General features: G+C 41.4%; 1 protein-coding gene across 2 annotated transcripts; it reads left to right on the plus strand.

Annotated features, from left to right (window-relative positions):
- The first annotated feature begins 428 nt into the window (after window positions 1–428).
- On the plus strand, window positions 429–18,450 carry LOC135548256 (tricarboxylate transport protein B, mitochondrial-like). Of its 2 annotated transcripts, none has more exons than XM_064977655.1 (9): window positions 429–798; window positions 13,207–13,314; window positions 14,409–14,508; window positions 14,605–14,743; window positions 14,865–14,949; window positions 15,778–15,882; window positions 16,002–16,117; window positions 16,231–16,304; window positions 16,438–18,450. In XM_064977655.1, the coding sequence occupies exons 1-9, from the start codon at window positions 687–689 to the stop codon at window positions 16,550–16,552; spliced, it is 954 nt and encodes a 317-aa protein (XP_064833727.1). In that variant the 5' UTR covers window positions 429–686; the 3' UTR covers window positions 16,553–18,450. The 2 variants fall into 2 exon arrangements, with proteins under 2 accessions (XP_064833727.1, XP_064833726.1); XM_064977654.1 differs by lacking the exon at window positions 429–798 and adding an exon at window positions 6,683–6,821.
- Window positions 18,451–23,561: the final 5,111 nt, after the last annotated feature.

A 23,561-nucleotide genomic window follows, 5' to 3' on the forward strand; every position in this document is an offset into this window, starting at 1 on the left:
AACTGGATTTCTTTACTCAAAACAAAAGTTGTAAAAGTATGCAAGACATTTATAGAATACATCATACATAGTTTGACGATTCTGTGACAAACGGTGAATTAGTTATTGATTTATACTGCTTTAAATGCCATTTATATATTTTATGTATTTCTATCAAGTCAAAACTGGAATTTCTACTCAAAACATAGGTTGTAAAAGTATGCTAGACATTTATAGAATAAATCATATCTAGTTTGACGATTATGTGACAAACGGTGAATTAGTTATAGATTTGTACACTTTTAAATGTCTTTCGGCTTTTGGCGAATGTCTGTTGAATGTCTGTTGAATATAAAACCAAGTCCCGTTCCACCTTAAATCGGATTTGCGTTTGTGAAAAATATGGCGCTTTGATGAGGGTGAAAACACCGCGCCCCGCCCTAAAAACACTGACCACGATGGGCCGATGCACTAGAGTACTGGCAATGGAGGAGTGAGGAAACTTCGTCTGTCAAAAGTGCAGATTCAACATTATCTTTTGTACTGTGCCAAGTCCAATGATCAACACCGCCTTTGTAAATGATCGCACAGCAATTCGTGCACAGAGCAGTAGAGTGCACGGAGGCTGACGATCGGGAGAGAGAACGAGTGTCGTCGTAGAATAGAACAAGTTCTAGCTTGTTTTTTGGGGCGCGATTGTTGCCAATATGTCCGGGAATCCCACATTTGTGAGTCCCTTCCACAGACCCCGCTGTTTGGCCGCAGCCGCACCAGCAGGGAAAGCCAAACTCACCCACCCGGGCAAAGCCATTCTTGCAGGTAAGGATGAAGTCATTCCTCTTCCCTTGTGTAAAGCTGCTGACTTTGTATCACATTTTCATAGTGTTCATTCCAGCACCCTGCTACATTCTAACACTGCAAGTCATTGTCACTGTGACAATGCCTGGTATTCTACATGGGTTTCTTTTTACTTTTGTCGAGTGTTATATTGTAGCAATATATTTAAACACGATTGCCTGCCTATAGTGCTTGCTATGGGGGGGGGGTGTGAGGTGAGCTTTGTTAGTGTAGTGAGTTATTTGAGAGTACTAAACCATTCAGTCATTTTCTTCTTAATTTAGTCATGAACTACATGTCATTCAGTTGCTAGGGAGTAAGTAGCCCATTCATAGACGCTAACCACCTTTAGCGTCAGTTCATGACGGCATCTTCGAGAGTCAGACTTTGATTACAATATAGCAACCCACATGTGCTGTTCTTGGCAGGGTGCCGATTATTGAACGCATATGAGACTGAAAGAATATAAGACAGTATTGAATTGTTTGGAAATTAAACCTAAAATAAGAATCCACTATGTCTAAGCCTGGGTTGTCTTTAAACTGTAGTAACCTCGAAGTATTCAGCAAAATCCTACTCACTTTGAATTTGGTTCTGGCTCCATCCGTTGAACTACTACTATCAATTTGCCCTTTGAGCCTTTACTTCAATGTGTGTGTGAGTGAGCTGTGTGTCTGTTCTAATCAAGGACACATGCTCTGGCTGAAAGTTCCAGGGTGTATAAAGTTAATTAGATGCATGTGGTGGTCCTTTTTCTCTGATAATTACTGACCCCATGATCCTACTGAATCCCCCTCTCCTCAGTCCAGCAGATCTTGGTTAACATGGCTTATGAATGGAAGTTAGGCAGGCTTTCCTCTCACAGGAATGGGGGCTGAGTGGAGTGTGTCGTAACACTAAAGTTACAGAATCTGGCCAACTTGGTTTCAGACACAAAACATTTACAAAGTTCCAACATAGGAAAGAGTTTGTTTGGATTTTGTAGAACACTTGGTGCCATCACAGATAATGGTTGGCTGTTCTATCCCTTTCTCGGAGTACAGTTGTGGCCAAAAGTTTTGAGAATCACATCAAATAGAAGTTTATTTGTCACATGCGCCGAATACGCTGAATACAACCTTAGAGAGAAATGCTTACTTACAGGCTCTAACCAATAGTACAAAAAAGGTATTAGGTGAACAATAGGTAAGTAAAGAAATAAAACAACAGTAAAAAGACAGGCTATATACAGTAGCGATACTATAAATGTAGCGAGGCTACATACAGACACCGGTTAGTCAGGCTGATTGAGGTAGTATGTACATGTAGATATGGTTAAAGTGACTATGCATATTTGATGAACAGATTAGCAGTAATGTAAAAGAAGGGTTGGCGGGTGGGTGGGACACAAGAATGACACAAATATTAATTTTCGACGTCTGCTGCCTCAGTTTGTATGATGGCAATTTGCATATACTCCAGAATGTTATGAAGAGTGATCAGCAATTAATTGCAAAATCCCTCTTTGCCATGCAAATGAACTGAATCACAAAAAAAAAACATTTCCACTGCATTTCAGCCCTGCCACAAAAGGACCAGCTGACATCATGTCAGTGATTCTCTCGTTAACACAGGTGTGAGTGTTGACGAGGACAAGGCTGAAGATCACTCTGTCATGCTGATCGATTTCGAATAACAGACTGGAAGCTTCAAAAGGAGGGTGGTGCTTGGAATCATTGTTCTTCCTCTGTGGGTGGCAGGGTAGCCTAGTGGTTAGAGCGTTGGACTAGTATCAGAAAGGTTGCAAGTTCGAATACCCGAGCTGACAAGGTACAAATCTGTCTTTCTGCCCCTGAACAGACAGTTAACCCTGAATTTGTTCTTAACTGATTTGCCTAATAAAATAAAGGTAAAATAAAAAATAAATAAATCCATGGTTACCTGCAATGAAGCACGTGCCGTCATCATTGCTTTGCACAAAAAGGGCTTCACAGGCAAGGATATTGCTCCCAGTAAGACTGCACCTAAATCAACAATTTATCGGATCGTCAAGAACTTCAAGGAGAGCGGTTCAATTGTTGTGAAGAAGGCTTCAGGGCACCCAAAAAAGTTCAGCAAGCGCCAGGACCGTCTCCTAAAGTTGATTCAGCTGCAGGATCGGGGCACCACCAGTATATAGCTTGCTCAGGAATGGTAGCAGGTAGGTGTGAGTTCATCTGCACGCACAGTGAGGCAAAGACTTTTGGAAGATGGCTTAGTGTCAAAAAGCTTGTCCGCTACCATCAGTCCTGTGTCATGCCAACAGTAAAGCATCCTGGGCCCATTCATGTGTGTGGGTTGCTTCTCAGCCAAGGGAGTGGGCTCACTCACAATTTTGCCTACGAACACAGCCATGAATAAAGAATGGTACCAACACATCCTCCGAGAGCAACGTCTCCCAACCATTCAGGAACAGTTTGGTGATGAACAATGCCTTTTCCAGCATGATGGAGCACCTTGTCATAAGGAAAAAGTGATAACTAACTGTCTCGGGAACAAAACATCAATATTTTGGGTCCATGGCCAGGAAACTCCCCAGACCTTAATCCCATTGAGAACTTGTGGTCAATCCTCAAGAGGTGGGTGGACAAACAAAAACCCACAAATTCTGACAAACTCCAAGCATTGTTTATGCAAGAATGGGCTGCCATCAGTCAGAATGTGGCCCAGAAGTTAATTGACAGCATGCCAGGGCAGATTGCAGAGGTCTTGAAAAAGTGTCAACACTGCAAATATTGACTCTTTGCATCAACTTCATGTAATTGTCAATAAAAGCCTTAGACACTTATGAAATCCTTGTAATTCTACTTCAGTATTCCATAGTAACATCTGACAACAATATCTAAAGACACTGAAGCAGCAAACTTTGGAAATTAATATTTGTGTCATCCTCAACTTTTGGCCATGACTGTATACGCTGAACCTGGCTATTGCCTTGTGTTGCACGGCTGTGTAGATATTTGTAGTCATAGTAAGGCTTATCTAAGTTTACATGTAAATCAAGTCAAAGTTTATTGGTTGTACACATAATTTTGCAGGTGTTATCGCAGGTGCAGCAAAATACGTATGTATTCTTATGCAGTCTGGGGAGGAAGGTCCTTGGATGGAAACATTGCAGCACATGCAACAGATTTTAAAAAATCAAGGAACCCTTGAATGCAGTTCTACTACTTGTTTTGTCTCTTTTACATCATAACTAAGAGCATTCATGGGTAATAGCTGGGGGCATTCATGGGTGATAGCTGAGGGCATACATTTGTGCCTAACTGCCTATATTGCTTCTGTATCTTGCTTTTTGCAAGAGTGTTGTTCAACCTCAAAAAGCACCAAAAAAATTTTATTTTGACACTCAACATATCAGATTCTTGTGAAATAATTTCTGTTGTTCATGCTTCATGTCTAAATCTACCTAACGTATCTAAAAATGTATTGTGTAACTTTTGGATCATTTGGATATAAAGCACAAAAATGCTAGCATAGGTACCATTGACTTGCATTGGATTTGTGCCACAAATTATTTAAAGTTAGCATTTGAAGCAGTGGCCAGGTAAACAAAACCAAACAATGGGTTGCTGTCATACCTGGTTCAGAGACTTACCTTGTAAGAACCAATATGTAATTTGGGACATAAACCCAACAACTTCAATGGCTAATTTCTCTAAACATGAATAAAACATATTTTTGTTGTTGTTGCTGAGAATACAGTACATAGGATAAAGAAACAATACTCCAAACTGCATCTGTATACTACTTGTCAAAGATAAGTAATGATACTATATACTCATTGTTGGGGTGGGATTGGCTTGGTGTGTAGGGCTTTTGACCACTTCCTTGGACCCCTCATGTCTTACTCATTGTTAACATCCAATTTGGACCAAATGTTTTGCTAGGTACTATAATTCTTGAATATTATATACAGTTGAAGTTTACATACACTTAGGTTGGAGTCATTAAAACTCGTTTTTCAACCACTCTACAAATTTCTCGTTAACAAACTATGGTTTTGGTAAGTGGGTAAGGACATCTACTTTGTGCATGACACAAGTCATTTTTCCAACAATTGTTTACAGACAGATTATTTCACTTATAATTCACTGTATCACAGTTCCAGTGGGTCAGAAATTTACATACACTAAGTTGACTGTGCCTTTTTAAACCGCTTGGAAAATTCCAGAAAATGATGACATGGCTTTAGAAGCTTCTGATAGGCTAATTCTCATCATTTGAGTCAATTGGAGATGTACTTGTGGATGCATTTCAAGGCCTACCTTCAAACTCAGTGCCTCTTTGCTTGACATCATGGGAAAATCAAAAGAAATCAGCCAAGACCTCAGAGAATAAATTGTAGACCTCCACAAGTCTGGTACATCCTTGGTAGCAATTTCCAAATTCCTGAAGGTACCATTTTCATATGTACAAACAATGGTACGAAACTATAACACCACAGAAGTATCTATATCCACAGTAAAAGGAGTCCTGTATCGACATAACCTGAAAGGCCGCTAAGCAAGAAGAAGCCACTGATCCAAAACGTCATAAAAAAGCCAGTTTACGGTTTGCAACTGCACATGGGGACAAAGATCATACTTTTTGGAGAAATGTCCTCTGGTCTGATGAAACAAAAATATAACTGTTTGGCTGTACTGACTATCGTTATGTTTGGAGGAAAAAGGGGGAGGCTTGCAAGCTGAAGAAGACCATCCGAACCGTGAAGCACGGGGGTGGCAGCATCATGTTGTGGGGATGCTTCGCTGCTGGTGCACTTCACAAAATAGACGGCCTCATAAGGAAGGGAAATTATGTAGATAAATTGAAGCAACATCTAAAGACATCAGTCAGGAAGTTAAAGCTTGGTCACAAATGGGTCTTCCAAATGGACAATGACCCCAAGCATACTTCCAAAGTTTTGGCAAAATGGCTTAAGGACAACAAAGTGAAGGTATTGGAGTGGCCATCACAAAGCCCTGACTTCAACCCTATAGAACATTTGTGGGCAGAACTGAAAAGGCGTGTGCGAGCAAGGAGGCCCACAAATCTGACTGTTTCACCAGCTCTGTCAGGAGGAATGGGCCAAAATTCACCCAACTTATTGTGGGAAACTTGTGGAAGCCTACCCAAAACGTTTGACCCAAGTTAAACAATTGAAAGTCAACTCTACCAAATATTAATTGAGTGTATGTAAACTTCTGACCCACTGTGACTGTGATGAAAGAAGTAAATGCTGAAGTAAATATTTCACATTCTTAAAATAAAGTGATGAACCTCACTGACCTAAGACAGGGAATTTTTACTAGGATAAAATTCCAGGAATTGTGAAAAACTGAGTTTTTAAATGTATTTGGCTAAGGTAAACTTCTGACTTCATCTGTAAATCTTGTAAATAAATATGTCCAATTTGGGTGCAATCAAGTAGCTTAATTTCTCAGAGATCAAATGATATTTCAACAAAATAATGTTTCCGGAATGCTTATGTTTCTAACTACAGAAGCTATTTCAGAACAAGTGAACACAGACCCATTCCAATGCCCTGATTGACTGGAAATATCACTATCTACTTTAGGTGATTTGAAATAATTTGTCTGTCTCTCAGATCTCTGGCACATTTTTCAGGACAATTTTTTTTTTAAATGTCTATCGGTGTTAGTCAACTACTATGCTTTCACCTGGAGTGATACGGGAGTTATAGGGGCCCACTCATTTTAACTCACAGAATAGATGAGAGCGATATGATAGTGCTTTCACAGTCAAACCAAAATGAAGGAAAGGTGATGAAAGGAATACAGCGAGATTCACCCAATAATGTGAGTGCTTGGCAGGGGGCTGGGGCCTGCAGTGCAGTGCTGTGTTACTGAATCCATGAACCATGATGACACAGCATAAATCCACACACGTCTGCAGTTCAGAGAGCACACACACACATGCACACGTGCAGCTGGATTACAACATCCTTTCACCCGACCAGCTCAGGCCAGGGACGCATGCAGAAGGTATGGTTGTCCTTTCATTTTTATTTTTTATTTTCTTTCTTCACTGTTCACTTCTTAGTGCATTTTTTAAAACTTGATTACCCCCAAAGAATGCAAGCACTCTGAGACCCAGTAAAATGTGTCCAATGTAAATCAATGAATTGGTAATGTTGTTGAGCATAAACTATGGCCTTCAACACCCTCATCTACACAGATTACATTATATCTGGCTATGCAGTATTTTGGCTTGCTCCTCATCTTTAAATCTGAGCCTTTCTTTCTCAACATAGATAGTTGTAGTAGGTCAGTTAAAAAGTCAACTCATATTGAAGTATCATTGTTGCACGATCACTTATTTCAGCGTGTTTTGCTTGCACACTTTCCTTTGCAAGAATATAAGTGCGTGTGTGCTTGAATGTTTCCCTCCCACCAGAGACCAGTCAGCAAAGCTGTCTATTAGCCCAGAGACGATTGCAATCTCAGTAGTCAGACCTGACAAACTGGTTGTCTTTCTCCTGTCCTGTTATGAGGAAACCGTTAGACATGTCTAATTATAAATATCTAACTTTATGACGGAAGGTGCTGGGCACTGGGCAGAATTTAGAGCCTACTGTGTAATAACAAGATTATTTGCGTGAGCGTTTGTGTGTTTGTGGAGATTGTTGCATGTCCATTCCTGTGTGGGACTGACAGACCAGCATGTCTGTGTGTTCAGGTGAAATGCATGCTTGGAGTTCACAGCCTCAACAAATGCCGCAGCATTGGGTTGCGGTTTAGGTTCAACCAGGACGTTTCCCAAACACACAGGTTTAGGTTCAGCTTTCCCAACTCCAAATCTAACAGATTTTTTTCCATGGTGAGTGTTTTAGCCTAGTTACAACTGGTTAGAGATCAGTGGTTGAGAATGCTAAGTTATCAAATAACTTTTAGGTTGCTACCAGCAACAAACTCTATGTCTGTGATGACTCTTTCACTGAGTGTGTGTGTGTAGCTCTAGCTCGCGGTCCCCTGCTAAGACGTTGCATGCATCAAATCAAATTCTATTGGTCGCGTACACATATTTAGCAGATTTTATCGCAGGTGTAGCGACATGCTTATGTTCCTAGCCCAACAGTGCAGTGCCACTGGGCTGCCGAGTGGCGCAGTGGTCTAAGGCATCACTACAGTCCCTGGTTCGAATCCAGGCTGTATCACATCTGGCCGTGATTGGGAGTCCCACAGGACAGCGCACAATTGGCTCAGCATCCTCCGGGTTTGGCCAGGGTAAGCCGTCATTGTGAATAAGAATTTGTTCTTAACTGACTTTCCTAGTTAAATAAAGGTTTAATAAATTTAATACATTTAACCTTTTATTTAACTAGGTAAGACAGTTTATAACAAATTCTTATTTACAATGAGGGCCTACTGGGGAACAGTGGGATAACCGCCGCCTTCAGGGGCAGAACAACAGATTTCTATCTTGTCAGTTTGGGGATTCGATTCAGCAACCTTTCAGTTACTGTCCCAACGCTCTAACAGCTAGGCTATTTAAAAGAAAATGCCTGACGATATAGGCAACCCCCCCCCCCAAAAAAAGAATAAAGAAATTAAGAAATATCAAATTATTAGAATGAGCAATGTCAGAGTCCGGAATAAAAATATATACATGGACAGTTGAAGTCAAAAGTTTACATACACTTAGGTTGGAGTCATTAAAAGTTGTTTTTCAACCACTCCACAAATTCATTGTTAAACTACAGTTTTGGCAAGTCGTTTAGGACATCTACTTTGTGCATGACACAAGTAATTTTTCCAACAATTGTTTAGACATATTATTTCACTTATAATTCACTGTATCACAATTCCAGTGGGTCAGAAGTTTACATTCAATAAGTTGACTCTGCCTTTAAACAGCTTGGTAATTTTCCAGAAAATGTCATGGCTTTAGAATCTTCTGATAGGCTAATTGACATAATTTGAGTCAATTGAAGGTGTACCTGTTGATGTATTTCAAGGCCTACCTTCAAACTCAGTGCCTCTTTGCTTGACATCATGGGAAAATCAATAGAAATCAGCCAAGACGTCAGAGAATAAATTGTAGACCTCCACAAGTCTGGTTCCTCCTTGGGAGCAATTTCCAAATGCCAGAAGGTACCGCGTTCATCTGTACAAACAATAGTACACAAGTATAAACACCATGTGACAATGCAGCCATCATACCGCTCAGGAAAGAGACACGTTCTGTCTCCTTGAGATGAACGTACTTTGGTGCGAAAAGTGCAAATCAATCCCAGAACAACAGCAAAGGAGCTTGTGAAGATGCTGGAGGAAACAAGTACAAAAGTATCTATATCCGCAGTAAAACGAGCCCTATATTGACATAACCTGAAAGGCCGCTCAGCAAGGAAGAAGCCACTACTCCAAAACCACCATTAAAAAGCCAGACTACGGTTGCAACTGCACATCGGGACAAAGATCGAAGTTTTTGGAGAAATGTCCTCTGGGATGATAAAACAAAAATAGAACTGTTTGGCCATAATGATCATCGTTATGTTTGGAGGAAAAAGGGGGAGGCTTGCAAGCCGAAGAACACCATCCCAAACGTGAAGCAAGGGGGTGGCAGCATCATGTTGTGGGGGTGCTTTGCTGCAGGAGGGACTGGTGCATTTTGCAAAATAGATGGCGTCATGAGGAAGGAAAATTATGTGGATATATTGAAGGAACATCTCAAGACATCAGTCAGGAAGTTAAAGCTTGGTCACAAATGGGTCTTTCAAATGGACAATGACCCCAAGCATACTTCCAAAGTTGTGGCAAAATAGCTTAAGGACAACAAAGTCAAGGTATTGGAGTGGCCATCACAAAGCCCTGACCTCAAACCTATAGAAAATTTGTGGGCAGAACAGAAAAAGCGTGTGCGAGCAAAGGGGCCTATAAACCTGACTCAGTTACACCAGCTCTGTCAGGAGGAATGGGCCAAAATTCACCCAATTTATTGTGGGAAGCTTGTGGAAGCCTACCCAAAACGTTTGACCCAAGTTAAACAATTTAAAGGCAATGCTACCAAATACTAATTGAGTGTATGTAAACTACTGACCCACTGGGAATGTGATGAAATAAATAAAAGCTGAAATAAATCACTCTACTATTACTCTGACATTTCACATTCTTAAAATTAAGTGGTGATCCTAACTGACCTAAGACTGGGAATTTTTACTAGGATTAAATGTCAGGAATTGTGAAACTGAGTTTAAATGCATTTGGCTTGTAAACTTCAACTGTATTATGTATATGATGGTTTGTATAGACAGATATTGGAAGTATATGAATAGAAAAGTTGTATACAGCAGTAGTTATACAGGATAAGCCTTGACTAGAATGCATTTCAAGGACTATGTTCACAGAGCAGGCGTCTCTAAGGTGCAGGGTAGAGTACCGGGTGGTAGTTGGCTAGTAACAGTGACTAAAGTTCAGGTCAGTGTACTGGGTGGAAGCTGGCTAGTAGTGACTATTTAACAGTCTGATGGCCTGGAGATAGGAGCTGTCTCTCGGTCCCAGCTTTGATGCACTTGTACTGTCTCCGCCTTCTAGATGATAGCGGGGGAAGAGGCTGTGGCTAGGGGACAAAGACAAATTTCTTCAGCCTCCTGAGGTTGATGAAGCTCTGTTGCTGGTTGTGTGCCACATCATTGCCTGTGCCGCGGGCGCCAGATTGCTATAACATACAGCATGATGTGGTTAGCTGATATGTAAAATACATATCCGGCATTGTAAGATCTGGCATGCGTCACTAATGCCCAGGCAAGAGGAACGCACCCTATGTGTGTACTACTTTCTCTGTTCCAGTGGAGAACACCGCTTACCACAGCCACAAAGTCAAAATTGGATTTATCGTAAGATTTTTGGTCTTAATTTAAGGTTAGGCTTCGACATAAGGTTAGCAGTGTGGTTAAGGTTATTGTTAGGTTTAAAATCACATTTAAAGATGATGCATTGTAGAAATAGGCAGGTATGACTGTGGCTGTGGTAACTAGAGACAACTAGTCACACCCCCACTGATCAGGAACAGCACAGAGGGGAGTATCCTGTGGGCAGAATCCCAGTTGAACCAATCAGAGACCTTCTTTCTGTTTGCTGTTCAACTGCAGATGTGTGGAGCTACTGCTGTTAAGGTGGAACTATGAGGTTACCAATAAAACTACAGTTACAGAGAAGTCCTACACTGTTCATCTTTTTGAATTGTTAAGTTATTGAAACACTTTGATTCTTTATAATATTATTACATATTTTATTTGTGAATGCGGTAATAACACATAAAAGGATGACATCATTCAGCTAGCAGAGAAGACCCATCTACAGTGCCTTCAGAAAGTATTCACACCCCTTGACTTTGTCCATGTTTTGTTGTTACAGCCTGAATTTATTATATATTTGTTTGTCTCTGGCCTACACACAATACCCAATAATGTCGAAGTAGAATGTTTTTTGAAATTTAATAAAAAATGAAAAGCTGGAATGTCTAGAGTCAATAAGTATTCAACCCCTTTGTTGTGTCAAGCCTTAAGTTTGTGGAGGATGTCTTAACAAGTCACATAATAAGTTGTACGGACTCACTCTGTGTTCAGTAATGGTGTTTAACATGATTTTTGATTGACTACCTCATCTCTGTACCCCACGCATACAATTATCTACAGTGCCTTGCGAAAGTATTCGGCCCCCTTGAACTTTGCGACCTTTTGCCACATTTCAGGCTTCAAACATAAAGATATAAAACTGTATTTTTTTGTGAAGAATCAACAACAAGTGGGACACAATCATGAAGTGGAACGACATTTATTGGATATTTCAAACTTTTTTAACAAATCAAAAACTGAAAAATTGGGCGTGCAAAATTATTCAGCACCCTTAAGTTAAAACTTTGTAGCGCCACCTTTTGCTGCAATTACAGCTGTAAGTCGCTTGGGGCATGTCTCTATCAGTTTTGCACATCGAGAGACTGAATTTTTTCCCCATTCCTCCTTGCAAAACAGCTCAAGCTCTGAGGTTGGATGGAGAGCATTTGTGAACACCAGTTTTCAGTTCTTTCCACAGATTCTCGATTGGATTCACTGTATCTGTAAGGTCCCTCAGTCGAGCAGCGGATTTCAAACACAGATTCAACCACAAAGACCAAGGAAGTTTTGCAATGCCTTGCAAAGAAGGGTACCTATTGGTAGATGGATTAATAAAAAACATTGAATACCCTTTTTAGTACGATGAAGTTATTAATTACACTTTGGATGGTGTATCAGTACACCCAGTCAATACAAAGATACAGGCGTTCTTCCTAACTCAGTTGCCGGAGAGGAAGGAAAACTGTTCAGGGATTTCAACATGAGGCCAATGGTGACTTGAAAACAGTTAGAGTTTAATGGCTGTGATAGGAGAACTGAGGATGGATCAACATTATAGTTTCTCCACAATACTAACCTAATTGACAGAGTGAAAAGAAGGAAGCTTGTACAGAATAAAAATATTCCAAAACATGCATCCTGTTTGCAACAAGACACTGAAATAAAACTGCAGAAAATGAGGCAAAGCAATTCACTTTTACCCTGAATACAAAGTGTTAAATCCAATACAACAAATTACTGAATACTACTCTCAATATTTTCAAGCATAGTGGTGGCTGCATTGTGATCTGGGTATGCTTGTAATCGTTAAGGACGGAAGAGTTTTTCAGGATAAAAAAGATAAACTAAATGGAGCAAAGCCCAGGCATAATCCTAGAGGGAAAGCTGGTTCAGTCTGCTTTCTACCGTACACTGTGAGTTGACTTCACCTTTTCAGCAGGACAATAACCTAAAACACAAGGCCAAATCTACACTGTATTTTCTTACCAAGAAGATAGTGAATGTTCCTGAGTGGTCTAGTTAGATTGTCAAGTAGATTTAAGTAAAAACTATGGCAAGACTTGAAAATTGTTGTCTTGCAATGATCGACAACCAGTTTGACAGAGCTTGTAGAATTTTGAAAAGAATAATGGAATAATGTTGCACAATCCAGGTGTGGAAAGCTCTTTGAGACTTACCCAGAAAGACCACTGTAATCGCTGCCAAAGGTGCTTCTACAAAGTATTGACTTGGGGGTGTGAATACTTGTGTAAATTAAATATTTCTGTATTTCATTTTCAATACATTTGCAAAAATGTCTAAAAACATGTTTTCACTTTGTCATTATTGGGTGTTTGTAGATGGGTGAGAATTTTATTTTATTTAATCAATTTTGAATTCAAGCTGTAACACAAAATGTGGAATAAGTCAAAGGATATGAATACTTTTTGGAGGCACTGTACCTTTAACTGAGAACTTGTGACTGTTTCAGATTGAGCAGGGGGTATAGTGATCAGCCCAACCTTAACACTTTCTCTGTCTCTCGCTCTCTCTAGGTGGTATTGCTGGAGGAATAGAGATCTGTATTACATTCCCTACAGAGTATGTGAAGACTCAGCTGCAGCTGGATGAGAAGGCCAACCCTCCCAGATATAAAGGCATTGGTGGGTATCTGTTCAAACAGTTTCTCCCAAACAGGAAAGGGAATTATTTTGGTACTTTTACATGATTTCCTATATTGTTACCAGTAATAGCAGTAACAGTCCATCATTGGCACACATTGAAACAGAGATAGCTGTTTGCAGTAGACCTGATTAATGAAAAGCCTTGAACCAGGGATCTGTACTAAATGGGTCTACACTTTCCTGAGGTGTGTGTGTGTGTGTGTGTGTGTGTGTGTGTGTGTGTGTGTGTGTGTGTGTGTGTGTGTGTGTGTGTGTGTGTGTGTGTGCGCCTAGCTGTGTTATGTGTGTTTAGAGTCAGTGGACTTTGGTTGGAGTCGCTCCTGAGCAACATGTTTGTCAGTCAGTTCTGAGTTCATACTCATGAACTGTTAACTGTAGAAGCTGCAAGTTGATGTTTGTCATCAGTTCTGCCTTCAGGGTAAAACTCATCGCCTTCTGCTAGATGTGCCGGCTTCAAAGTCAAAATTGTTTAAATTGTAAACATTTATGAAGACAAAAGTTCGCTTTTTCGTCTTAATTTAAGTTTAGGTTAGCAGTGTGGCAAAACGCTTTTTTAAAAATGTGTTTTATTTAACCTTTATTTAATTAGGCAAGTCAGTTAAGAACAAATTCTTATTTACAATGACTACCCCGGTCAACCCCTAACCTAAACGAAGCTGATCCAATTGTGCGTCGCCCTATGCGGACTCTGCCTGAAATCGAACCAGGGTCTGTAGTGACGCATCTAGCACTGAGATATATTGTCTTAGACCTCTGCGCCACTCGGGATAACATCAGATTTGCTGACTTTGTGACTGTGCCAGGTAGTGACCACTCTGCAGAGCTGCCTCCAGTACATGAGTCATGACAACAAATGCCAACCTACATAGATGCAAGCACCATGACTGTCACTAACACTTTCCTATATCCATGCATTACTTTTTGGTGATACTATTGAATGTTCCACATGTAACGTGCACAAAACACTATGCACAAAATACCTTAAGCCGAGTTGAAATATCTGCAGTTGACTGTGTATGTTTGTCATTTCTCACCCTGATTCTCTCTGTCCCTTTTCCTTTCCCTCCCTGTAGTTGACTGTGTGAAGCAGACGGTAGACGGTCATGGGGTGAGGGGTCTGTACAGAGGGCTCAGCTCACTGCTCTATGGCTCCATACCCAAAGCAGCTGTCAGGTACTACACACAGACATACAACCACACTACACCACACACTGTTTATTTGTCTCTGTATATCTTTTCTATGTCCCTGACAACCGCTCTCTCTATCAGGTTTGGTATGTTTGAGTTCCTCAGTAATAAGATGCGTGATGAGAATGGGAAGCTGGACAGTACCCGGGGTCTTTTCTGTGGTCTGGGGGCAGGAATGGCTGAGGCTGTGGTGGTGGTCTGCCCCATGGAGACGGTCAAGGTATGTGTGTCTTAAAATGTTTTAGGAAATCTTAAACAGTTATTTGCATGTGTGTTGGTGTCGATATCAATAAAGATCTGCATATAATTTGAATCCGTGTCGTCCGCTTGTGTCATTTCAGGTAAAGTTCATCCATGACCAGTCGTCAGCCAACCCAAAGTACCGGGGATTTTTCCATGGAGTCGGGGAGATCATCAGAACCGAAGGTAACAGGATGATTGACATTTTTCCATTCATCTAATAGGGGGATCCTGTTTTCTGCTAACAATGCCTGCAGTACCGCCAATTTCTATAACTAATCCAAGATACATCACAGCCTGTCGTTTCCAATGGGAACAAATTAGTCATAGTGGGCAGAACAAGCAAGGAGGGGTGCAGAGCCAAGCATGAGCTAGCGAGATCCTATTGGCACGTTCTAGCATGTATTTGCATATTTCCATTAAGGAACGTCTACTCTGTGATGTGCAGTAACTCAATTAGCCCTTGCACTCTTTCTAAACAACTGCATTTTTTCCCCCCTTGGAAAATGGTAAAATCTACACAACTTTGTCCAGTCTATTCGTAACAGATTCTGGTTTTGGGAACAAAAAACTGTATTGAGATAAAATGTTTCCTCAATGAGAAAATTAGCATTATGTCAGCCAAAATCCATCTCGCTATGTCTTCTCCCACTGCCGGCCACTGGCCTTCCTCTCATCACCATATTTGGTAATGTGTGGAAACACCAAGCGGATGCTTCACACTTATACATCAGGTGAAATATCTGACTCATTGTTCTATCTGTGGTACTAAGTTTGGCCTTGAACTTCCGTGGCTTCAATGAGAGGGGAGTCTTTCTCCACTGGTTGAAAGAGACTAGTGAAGGGATGAGGGAGTAGTTACTGCCATCTGCTGGACAGTTATTTGTTCTGGTCTCACCATAACTGACATGGCCGTTGGATGGTTATTTTATGGTAATTGGACGGAAGATTGTGGGATGGTTATTGGCTGTGTGTTGATGTGTGTTGATGTTGTGCTGTCAATATCTCTTCCAGGCCTGAGGGGGACGTACCAGGGTCTGACAGCCACAGTACTGAAACAGGGATCCAACCAGGCCATCCGCTTCTACGTTATGACCTCTCTAAGGAACTGGTACAAAGGTGTGTGTGTGTGTGACCGACTTAGTTTGAATCCTTGTCTCCTGTGTGTATGTGTGTGTTATTTACCTGTGTGTGTATCCAGAGAGTCTTACTGCTCTCTCTCCCTGTCTGTTTCCTAGGTGATGACCCTAACAAGGCCATTAACCCTCTGGTCACGGGAGCATTCGGAGCCTTCGCTGGAGCTGTCAGTGTGTTTGGAAACACTCCTCTTGATGTCATCAAAACCAGGATGCAGGTAGACACTGCCATGATTAATGACCTGGTCACATGCAGTGAATTGTAGATATTTCGCTATACATGTATTGTATCATATTGTTAAGTGAACCCCGTCTGTCTCTTCTCTAACAGGGTCTGGAGGCTCACAAGTACAAAAGCACCATGGACTGTGCCGTCAAGATCATGAAGCATGAGGGACCTAAAGCGTAAGTATCTCTGTACACACTAACTTTGTGACCTGTCTCATTTTCATCTATTTCTATCAGACTGATAATGGTATTGACCCTGTCTGCCCTTCGCCTCCTTCGTTCCTTCATTATTTCCTCCCTTTCTCCCCAGGTTCTATAAGGGTACAGTCCCCAGGCTGGGCAGGGTGTGTATGGACGTAGCTATCGTCTTCATCATCTATGAGGAGGTGGTGAAAGTCCTCAACAAAGTCTGGAAGACGGACTAAGACCACATTTCTGTGACGACCAGCGGAGCAGGGAACGGCCTGGAAGGCCTGTTGACATCATAACTATGGCCTGATTCCAAACCCAGTCCTTTTGCCCTTTCCTTAGGTTTACTATGACTAGCAACCTCCTCACAGATCTGACACGGCTCTCTGTATTTTATTCCAGAAAGTTGTTCTGTCCCCTACCCTTGTTTACTTTTATGGTTGAGTGTACTTCACCTAGGGTGCTATAGGATCTTATCAGGGACACTACTATCATATTGGTTATACCTACTGTCTTTGATCTTCTTAAGATCCGCAAGGGGGATTTAGCAAGGGCACAGGGGGTAGGGTGAGGGATTGGGCCTCCGTGACTGAAATATGGGAACACTGTGTCGTAGACGGACGGTGCTTCAGTTCACTAATGGCTATTGTTATCATCTTATGTTATACGTTAACATACTTGACTTAATCAAAAATGAAATGATACTTATAAAACCCCAAATAATGTGATGTAGATCAACAGAAAACACTTGAAATGACAGAGGAGGATCTCAGAGGCTTTTAACTCCAAGGGCCTAGGTGTATATTTAACAGGAAATGGTATTACCTGGTGAAATGGGTCTGGTAGAGACCATCGTTTTCCCCTAATAGCAGTATAACAGACATGTCTGTTTGTTCACGGGTCATATGAGTCTTAATGTCCAGGTTTAATGCAGGTCTGAAATGTTTTAGCTGCTTTACATACCTGAGTGCTATTACATCACAATGCCTTATAGATTGTTATATTCAGAGATATCTTTATGGTAGAATGCTATTATGGGTGCGTTCGTAAATTTGTCAGTTATTCTGTTCTGTGGCACATTCAGACCAGAGTGCTCTGAAATCGGAGTAGATAGTCAGAGTGAATTTACGAACGCACCCTATATGTAGTAACCATAATTGTTGTGCCCATAGAATTAGAACTCAGTGTTTAATTGCTATTCATTCTACTAATTACGTAGTGGTGAATAGCCTGTTTTTGGTGTCGGTCAAATACTGAGATGTACATGTCATACAGAATACTCTGACATTCTGCACCAACACTTTTCAAAGTTAATTCCATAAAAACAGTGACCAAGATTGAGATGATGCTGGTGAGGGTGATGAACTTTGCAATTGCAAATGTGAAACATCAGAAATATATTTACATAATGATTGTTTATTGGGGGGGTTGATTGTTGTATGAAAGTGCCTGCAAGTGTATCTCATGATTGTTTTAGAAATCTGGTATAAGATGTCTAGTTTTACTAATGTCTATAGTTGAATGTCTTATCTGGGTCAGTTCTTCATTACTGTCATATGATACAATAACTGAATTGTTTTATTTAATATAGACAGTAACACAGTGCAATGAGGCCTTGCTGAGATGTTTTTATTGGCAAATATGATTAGATCTACTGGTACTGGTTGACAGTATAGCTCACCAGACACTATCATAATGCAGCCTTGAGTAATTCAATGTGATGAGATGTCTCGTAATGTTCCCTGTCATAGTATGTATAACTGTCTTTGATTTACAATTTATCATTACAAATTTCCTTGGTAGTGTGGAGGAGGTGGGGACACGGATTTTTATTTAAAATGACTAGATTTATCTTCAGGGCGGCTCCAGGCACAAGCAGCATAAACTCAGTCCAGCTGTCAATTTGCAAGTTCCAAATTTGGTTGTGCATCAACAATTTTTCTATTATGTCAGTCACTAGCGATGTTTCCATCCAATTGGTGACAGATTTTCATGTGAATATTCTAGAATCTGCAGAAATAAAACATGGTCATTTTGGACGGGAAAAATATCAGTGTGATGACGTAGTGCACACAAAATGTACCTTTTCACTTAAGTTTTCGTGTACCAAATAAAACGTTTTGTTTCCATAGCATTTTCAACTCTACCGATGAGGTTTATCACAAAAACTGTTGCATTAAATAGCGAATGTGCCTGCTTTGGTCTTGAGACATGCGCTCTGACCAACAGCTCACAGCTACTCTTCCTGGGATCCACATAAAATGTACAAATACATGACAGAACAGTAATAGACAAAAACAACAAGATATTTGTTTTTGATGTAATAAGATAGTATTTCTGTAGTATACTATATATACACTGCTCATAAAAATAAAGGGAACACTTAAAATAACACATCCTAGACCTGAATGAATTAAATATTCTTATTAAATAATTTTTTCTTTACATATTTGAATGTGCTGACAACAAAATCATACAAGAATTATCAATGGAAATCAACCCATGGAGGTCTGGATTTGGAGTAACACAAAATTAAAGTGGAAAACCACACTACAGGCTGATCCAACTTTGATGTAATGTCCTTAAAACAAATCAAAATGAGGCTCAGTAGTGTGTACGGCCTCCCTACACCGCCTGGGCATGCTCCTGATGAGGTGGTGGATGGTCTCCGAGGGATCTCCTCCCAGACCTGGACTAAAGCATCCGCCAACTCCTGGACAGTCTGTGGTGCAACGTGGCGCTGGTGGATGGAGCGAGACATGATCTCCCAGATGTGCTCAATTGGATTCAGGTCTGGGGAACGGGCGGGCCAGTCCATAGCATCAATGCCTTCCTCTTGCAGGAACTGCTGACACACTCCAGCCACATGAGGTCCAGCATTGTCTTGCATTAGGGGGAACCCAGGGCCAACCGCACCAGCATATGGTCTCACAAGGGGTCTGAGGATCTCATCTCGGTACCTAATGGCAGTCAGGCTACCTCTGGTGAGCGCATGGAGGGCTGTGCGGCCCCCCAAAGAAATGCCACCCCACACCATGACTGACCCAACGCCAAACCGGTCATGCTGGAGGATGTTGCAGGCAGCAGAACTTTCTCCACGGCGTCTCCAGACTCTGTTATGTCTGTCAAATGTGCTCAGTGTGGACCTGCTTTCATCTGTGAAGAGCACAGGGCGCCAGTGGCGAATTTGCCAATCTTGGTGTTCTCTGGCAAATGCCAAACGTCCTGCACGGAGTTGGGCTGTAAGCACAACCCCCACCTGTGGACTTCGGGCCCTCATACCACCCCCATGGAGTCTGTTTCTGACCGTTTGAGCAGACACATACACATTTGTTTCCTGCTGGAGGTCATTTTGCAGGGCTCTGGCAGTGCTCCTCCTGCTCCTCATTGCACAAAGGCGGAGGTAGCGGTCCTGCTGCTGGGTTGTTGCCCTCCTACGGCCTCCTCCACATCTCCTGATGTACTGGCCTGACTCCTGGTAGCGCCTCCATGCTCTGGACACTAAGCTGACAAACACAGAAAACCTTCTTGCCACAGCTCGCATTGATGTGCCATCCTGGATAAGCTGTACTACCTGAGCCACTTGTGTGGGTTGTAGACTCTGTCTCATGCTACCACTAGAGTGAAAGCACCGCCAGCATTCAAAAGTGACCAAAACATCAGCCAGGAAGCATAGGAACTGAGAAGTGGTCTGTGGTCACCACCTGCAGAACCACTCCTTCATTGGGGGTGTCTTGCTAATTGCCTATAATTTCCACCTGTTGTCTATCCCATTTGCACAACAGCATGTGACATTTATTGCCAATCAGTGTTGCTTCCTAAGTGGACAGTTTGATTTCACAGAAGTGTGATTGACTTGGAGTTACATTGTGTTGTTTAAGTGTTCCCTTTATTTTTTGAGCAGTGTATATATCTAGTATAGTCTACATGATGAGATTATTATGGATAATATCGAGAATATTTTTATTTGTCAAACGGCAGTCAAGCATCGATCATCGTATCACCAGAATTAGACCCTCAATATTTAATGGAAAGGAGCATCAAGCTCATCACCTTGCACTTTCACCACCCTGTGAAGTTCATCTTAACTAATGTCATCTGTAGCCTAATAAACTGCATAGTTTCCAGAGTCGTAGTGGGAGCGTGACTCTAAGTTTACTTCGATATGATGGTTATTATATCAATATTTGGGCATGAAGGCGTTCCATTGACATTTCGAGTAGAATACATTTTACAGACACAAAAAGATCCCACTATGTCGAACGAACAAATTATGTGTCGGCATTTATAAAATTACACCGACACTTCCCGTACGCTGTCGTGTACATTTTTTATATGATAAGACGACTCGCTTGAAAACTGTGGATTGAAACATGGTTAATGACAGTCACTCAATTAGCCATGTCAGATAACAATTGTCAGGTTGGTAAATTAGTCTAACCAGCTATCTTAACTTTTAATAATCATGTCCGAATACCGACCCTACCCAGGGTCCCTGACCTCCAGGCCACCCCCTGTAGAATTACAGGAAATTTGCTTTAAACTGTAAAAAAAAAAATGTCTCCACCCCATGGCAAAATTGGTAGAATTACTGGAAATTTGCTGTGAAATTGCAATTTATTTCTCTCTGTCCCATTGTAAAATGAGGAGAATTGCATGAAATGTTTTATAAAATTGTAACATTTTCTCTCTGCTCTATGGCAAAATATGTAGAACTGAAAACTTTAAAACTGCACCATTTTTAACATTTTTTTTTACTCAGTCGAGGTCTCAATTTACTGTTGAGTTAGAATAGTAGAATACAGTAGGTGTAAGTCGAAGTTTGGTTGTGCATCAGCAATTTCTCTCTTATGTCAGTCACTGACAGTCACTCAAATCAAATCACATTTTGTGCCGAATACAACAGGTGTAGACCTTACAGTAAAATGCTTACTTATAAGCCCTTAACCAGCAATGCAGTTTTAAGAAAATACCAACAAAAAAAAGTATGAGATAAGAATAACAAATATTTAAAGAGCAGCAGTAAATAACAATAGCGGGGCTGTATACACGGGGTACTGGTGTCGAGGTAATTGAGGTAATATGTACATGTAAGTAGAGTTATTAAAGTGACTATGCATAGATAATAACAGAGTAGTAGCAGCAGCGTAAGGGGTTGTGGGGGTGGGGGGGGGGGGCAATGCAAATAGTCCGGGTTGCCATTTGATTAGCTGTTCAGGAGTCTTATGGCTTGGGGGTAGAAGCTGTTTAGAAGCCTCATGGACCTAGACTTGGCACTCTAGAACCTCTTGCCGTGCGGTAGCAGAGAAACAATCTATGACTAGGGTGGCTGAAGTCGTTGACAATTTGTAGGGCCTTCCCCTGATACCGCCTGGTATAGAGGTCCTGGATGGCAGGAAGCTTGACCCTAATGATGTTCTTGGCCATACGCGCTACCCTCTGTAGTGCCTTGCGGTTGGAGGCCAAGCAATTGCCATACAAGGCTGTGATGCAACCCGTCATGATGCTCTCGATGGTGCAGCTGTAAAAGCTTTTTAGGATCTGATGACCCATGCCAAATCTTTTCAGTCTCCTGAGGGGGAATAGGTTTTGTCATGCCCTCTTCACGACGGTCTTGGTGTGTTTGGATCATGTTAGTTTGTTGGTGATGTGGATGCCAAGGAACTTGAAGCTCTCAACCTGCTCCACTGTTAGCAATTAGCCCCCAAAAGGCAAGAACCGACCCTGTTTATATTTAGCAAAACCTAATAGATGTTTTACATGAAACAAGACATTTGCCACTGTTATGTCTACCCAATGTAAAATACATACATTTTTGATGCTCTTAGACAAGATCTTGTGTAAGCATGTTTTATTGAAAGATCACGTACACAGTCATTGCAGATTGTATTTGCCTGCAGAGAGACATTTGGAACATTTGCCTTTGGGATTGTGAATATGCCATGTGTGCATTAAAGAGTATAAAGGATTGTGTACAAGATGAGTCTGTTTAGTCGGGTTTGAACCCAGGCTGTATCACAACCGGCTGTGATTGGGAATCTCATAGGGAGGCGCACAATTGGCACAGCATCGTCCGGGTTTGGCTGGTGTAGGCCGTCATTGTAAATAACAATTTGTTCTGAACTGACTTGCCTAGTTATTAAATGAAGGTTAAATAAATAAAAACTGAAGCAGCAGTTATCCTCTAGATCCTACCAGCCGAATCCTCCTACCTCACCAGTACCTCCATTAATGTCTTACATTATGAAGATGTTTGTGTGTGACACATATGCCTTGCTTCAGATCTACTTGCGCCATATCTGCACAAAAAAAGGCAAGAACTTGTGGGTGGCTTTTATTTTCACATAAGGTAAGCAGAGAGGAACTGACCTCACTGAGAAACTGCATGTGGTACACCCTGATCTGTTTCACCTGTCTTTGTGCTTGTCTCCACCCCTATCCTGCTGCTGCCTATCTTCCCCATTATCCCCAGTGTATTTATACCTGTGTTCTCTGTTGCCAGTTTGTCTTGTCAGGTCTTACCAGTGTAGTTTCCCGGCGCCTTGCTGCCTAAGTTCTGTTTCCCTGGTTCTGATCATTCTGACTGCCCTGAGCCTGCCTGCCGTTCTGTACCTGCCTGACTCTGACCTGTTTACGTACCTCTGCCTGTCCTGACCCCGAGCCTGCCTACTGTTCTGTACCTTATTGACTCTGCCCTGGATTACAGACCTCAGCCTGCCTTTGACCTGTCTTTTGCCTGCCCCCTGGTTCGGTCAATAAACATCTGTGACTCTAGCTGTCTGCATCTGGGTCTTATCCTGAGTTCTGATAGCATGGGTCTACAACAGACCCACGTTTGGAAATTCTTATACTATTATACATTCCATACTATTATACATTATATTATTATACATTCCATTAGATGTTTTCTCAAATTCTCCGCTGCACAAGGATCTAGCTTAAGCAAACTATTTTTTTGCCAGCTAATTCCAAGCAATGCTAGTGTGTAAATACTAGTTTTGCTAAAAGCTTCTAATAATCCCTCATCGTCAACAAACTGAAAAATATTAATGGTCAACAAACAATCTTTTTTTTAAGTGATTCCTACATTTTTAAATGTCTGGTTCTGAACAGACGTGATTTGCCATTCTATTCTACCCTGCCTTTCTAAAGTCTTTGAAAGCCAAGTTAACAAAAAGATCACCGACCATTTCGAATCCCACAGTACCTTCTCCGCTATGCAATCTGGTTTCCGAGCTGGTCATG

Source organism: Oncorhynchus masou, chromosome 11 (assembly GCF_036934945.1).
Source record: "Oncorhynchus masou masou isolate Uvic2021 chromosome 11, UVic_Omas_1.1, whole genome shotgun sequence".
NCBI classification, from domain to species: domain Eukaryota; kingdom Metazoa; phylum Chordata; class Actinopteri; order Salmoniformes; family Salmonidae; genus Oncorhynchus; species Oncorhynchus masou.

Excerpts from the sequence above, each read along its gene's own strand:
- LOC135548256 (XM_064977654.1), top strand. The coding sequence starts at position 6,698 with ATGATGACACAGCATAAATCCACACACGTCTGCAGTTCAGAGAGCACA. Across the intron at positions 6,822-13,206 it reads GCCAGGGACGCATGCAGAAG|GTGGTATTGCTGGAGGAATA; the intron begins GTATGGTTGTCC and ends CGCTCTCTCTAG. Across the intron at positions 13,315-14,408 it reads TCCCAGATATAAAGGCATTG|TTGACTGTGTGAAGCAGACG; the intron begins GTGGGTATCTGT and ends CCCTCCCTGTAG.